At 44.5% G+C, this 3,740-nt stretch overlaps 1 protein-coding gene across 1 annotated transcript in view; it reads left to right on the top strand.

Annotated features, from left to right (window-relative positions):
* The first annotated feature begins 56 nt into the window (after positions 1–56).
* The window catches only part of MLF2 (myeloid leukemia factor 2), a 6,750-nt gene continuing 3,066 nt past the window's right edge, over positions 57–3,740 (top strand). Inside the window, exons 1-3 of the mRNA XM_010286892.1 lie at positions 57–155; positions 2,073–2,199; positions 2,667–2,702. Coding sequence (XP_010285194.1) covers positions 106–155; positions 2,073–2,199; positions 2,667–2,702 — 213 coding nt within the window. The 5' untranslated portion in view covers positions 57–105. The remainder of the gene's footprint in view (positions 156–2,072; positions 2,200–2,666; positions 2,703–3,740) is intronic.

Genomic DNA, 3,740 nt, shown 5'->3' with positions numbered 1-3,740 from the left:
CGATGGAGGAGGCGCGGGGTGGGGGGCTCGGTTCCCCTGCTCGTCCTCTCCCCGCCCTCACGCCCCGTCTACCCCTCGCAGAGGCCGCCCCCGACCGAGGGAAGTATGTTCCGGCTGATGAGGGATGGTGAGCCGGAGGACCCCATCTTTGCCATGTGAGTCGAGCCGGGCATCCTCCGGGGGGACGGGGAGCCCGGTGTGCCCTACCCTGGCGTCCGAGCAGGCGGGCAGAGGGCTGCCGGGGTCGCGGGAAATGCCGCAAGCGCAGCAGCTGTTTGCGGAAAACACAAACACTCTCTTCAGGGGCAGCACTGGGAATAACCTGCTTCGCGTTGGGCTGGTTTCTGTAACAGAGCATGGTTTTGGAGGAAAGCATAATTAAATAAAGTAGGCCAAAAGGCATTGCAACTGCCTGAGGAAGAGAGGGTTGGAATACCTAATCTTTTTCTTTGCGTAATAATTTTTTTTTCTTATGCAAAGTAGGATTTCAGTTCAGGTAGATAAAATCTACTGTTCTGTCAAGTGTTTGTTGCTGTTCTGCACAGGAAATCACTAATGGAGCTGGAGAAGACGGCCGAAAGAGTTGTCAAGTTGTATGGAACTAAGTAAAGAGATGATAACAAGTAGTTTTGAAATGCTAGTCTTGAAATCTAACAAAGGAACTCTTCCTGGGATTTCTTTTACTGAATGTTTTTGTTTCTGTCCACAGTCCAGACATTGGATGCTACTGATAAATTTTGGCAGTGAAACTAAGTTGGCAGTCCTTGCCAGAGCAGATTAGGAATAGACTGTAATACAGTAAGAATTTGATTATGTTAAGCATGGCTCTACTAGAAATTTGGTGGAATTAATTGATGTAGAAGAGTAAAGTCCATTTTTTTGTTTATAACATTGATAATAAAAAATTTATCAGCTGTAAACAAATTAGCAGGAGAAGAGACCTTCATGTCCCAGTTAGTCACAGAATGACTGTCTGTTCTCATTGATGTGGCAGGTATGAGTCTAGCTTTTATTATGCGAAGCATTTCTACTAGAGACAGAAAAGTATTGGTTTCTAGTAGGTGCTTTTGTGATCTCAGGAATATTCTATGCTGTTGAGGTTATTCACGCTCAAGAGGGATTAGTGCAGACTATCAGATGTGCAGAGAAATGCTATGATATTTCCCAGACTTTTTTTTTTTTTACTGTGGCCACTGTCTTCTGTGACTGTTTGCTATTCTTTTTCTCTCCTTGCTCTTCCAGCATGTGTGAATGTGTACAGCCCTCGAAGTGGAGACTGCAGAAAAAGGAAAGGAAGGAAAACCAGTTAGGGACACCAGTTATTGTTCCCTTTCTCTCTCAAATCTGCAAAAGCTGTATGTGATCTCAACCTCTTGACACGTGTACATATAACATTGTAGGAAAATAGCAGATGAAGATTACTTGGAGTGGAGGGATGTCGCACAGTGTCAGGCTGTGCAGTCTGTTCTGGAGGTTTCAGTCTTGCATTTGAGTGTGTTTGTGTGCACGTATGTGAAGGGATGAGAGGACAATATCTAGGATCGCATGTTCTCTGGTCCCATTAAGTGTAGTTCTGTCTTTGCAGCCAGGAAGGTCTTCGTGTACCTCCCTGCAAAATGAACTATTGCTCTTCTAGAAGGGTTTGGTTGCTTTGCAGAGTTTTTGTAAAGGGGTTTGATGGCAGAAGAGGAAATGAGTATGAAATGTTACGTGGACTGCAGATCTGAGAAGTGTCTTTCATCTGTTAGAGCAGTGAGGTTCTGGAATGGCCTTGGCCAGTGGGAGCAGAACACCAACCTACTTCTGCGCAGACATCAGTTAGTGCCTGAGAGGAATTCTGTGGTGTAGTACCTTCTGTTACAAGAAATAAGATGGAGTACAGAGGACCATTCCTGTCCCAAGGGTCACCATAAGCAACACCAAGTTTTGGGGATTCTGGATTTTCAGCTTGGAAACGAATGTACATAAGAGAATCTACATAAGAGAAACTCAAATTGAGAAGGGGTGGATTATGTAGGGCTTTGTCTGCTGTCACCCCTTCCTCACCATTGTTATCTTAATCTTTCCAAAAGGGACCCTTTTGCAATCCACCGGCAGCACATGAACCGCATGCTTTCTGGAAGCTTTGGGTTCGGCCCGCTTCTTGGTATCACTGATGGGACCACACCTGGGGCTCGCCAGGCTGGCCGGAGGATGCAGGTAAGAGAGGGGCTGTGACTACAGGGTAGGATTTCTAAACTGCCTTGTTAGCTTCTGTCTTCCCATGTTACTGGGTTGGGCATGCCCCTCGCCTTCACATGGATGGTGGGGCAGAATTAATCCTCAAACAGTGGTGTTCTTATCCTTTTCTTTATTCCACGTGCATTAATACATTGAACACAATTGTGTTCTAGGCTGAATAGGGGGAAGGGAAGAAATGCATGTTGTTTCTCAAGACTGTAAACCAATATAACTGGGAGAAATTTAGGAACATCACCTTCTGCCTGGTTTGTTAGGGGTGGTATGGTTTGAATTGCCATGAGTCTGTGGCGCATTTTCCTGATCTGTTTGTTGGGCCTGAGTGTTCCCAGTTCTGTTTCTGAGAAGGATGAGGGTGTTCTGAGGAGGATCTAGTGTTTGGCTGTCGCAAGGTCATTCTCTGTTCTGTTTTTCTGTTTTCTTGGCAGGCTGGAGCTGTTTCACCCTTTGGGATGCTTGGCATGGTAAGTTATCTGTTTTTCTGGGTCAGATTAGAGGCTTTCCAGATAGTGGCTCCTTCCTGAAATTCATCAACGCTCTTGTGCAACTGGTGCTAAAATGTATCCATGTGTGAGCAAGACCATCTATCCTAATGGGTAGTGAGGGTGGGAAGGTGTGAAGAGACCAGAAAGAGCTCTAAATTTATAGCAAACAGAATACAGAAGAGGCTATTGAACTGAAACTGGAGGCAGCTGGTTTCTCTTGGACCTTTCTCATTGCCTTGCTATATGACTTCAAGCCTTTCCCTCATTTCCCCTCTAACACTTTAATCTAGTCTGTGAGCTGTTTTAGAGAACAGATTCTAACTCTGTTTATATGGGGCAGTTGTATTTTCACCTTGACCAGAAGAGAGCGCTAAAGCTGTTAGGGCACAATATTTTGTAGGAATTGGGACAGTTAATATCTGGGAATAGCAGCTAGTCTCTTAATAATGTATGTCTGAAAAGGAGTTGCGGATCTGTTTGGAGGTAATGGATGAACTGTGACAACATGAGGAAAAGACTTGGCTGTCATTAGGCAGAGGTGATGATTGAACCTCCTTTGCCAGTGGTGGCAGATGGAAAAGCCAGCCGAATGCTTCAGGTGAACAGGACTGGAATGAGAATGGCTATGTCTATGATGTCTGTTTAAAAACACCATGCTTAGAGCATGCTGATCTCTGTCATCTACTAAAATAATACAGTGGAAATAGGTTATTCCAGATCCAGCAACTTTAGTTGCCTTGCTCTGCAGGCTTGTCTCAGTGAAAGAGACTAAGCGTCCTGGAATTATTGTAGCTCAGAGAAGGATTAATAAGAATACAAACATAGACTTCAAAGGATAACAACATTGCATGTGAGTACTGCTTTTCTGGAAAGGAGAGCAAGAGGGTACTTGAGGAAACAAAAAAATCAGCAAGTTTAAACTGACAGTAATTTTGTTTACATATTGCACAATTAACCTGTGAGACCTGCTGGCCCAGTGTATTGCTGCAGCCTTTAGGTTTACAAGATTAAAAAGTC

The sequence above is a fragment of the Phaethon lepturus genome, unplaced genomic scaffold (assembly GCF_000687285.1).
Source record: "Phaethon lepturus isolate BGI_N335 unplaced genomic scaffold, ASM68728v1 scaffold19705, whole genome shotgun sequence".
Classification (NCBI taxonomy): domain Eukaryota; kingdom Metazoa; phylum Chordata; class Aves; order Phaethontiformes; family Phaethontidae; genus Phaethon; species Phaethon lepturus.
Note: the sequence above shows the minus strand (reverse complement) of the source record. Positions and strands in the feature narration are given on the sequence as shown.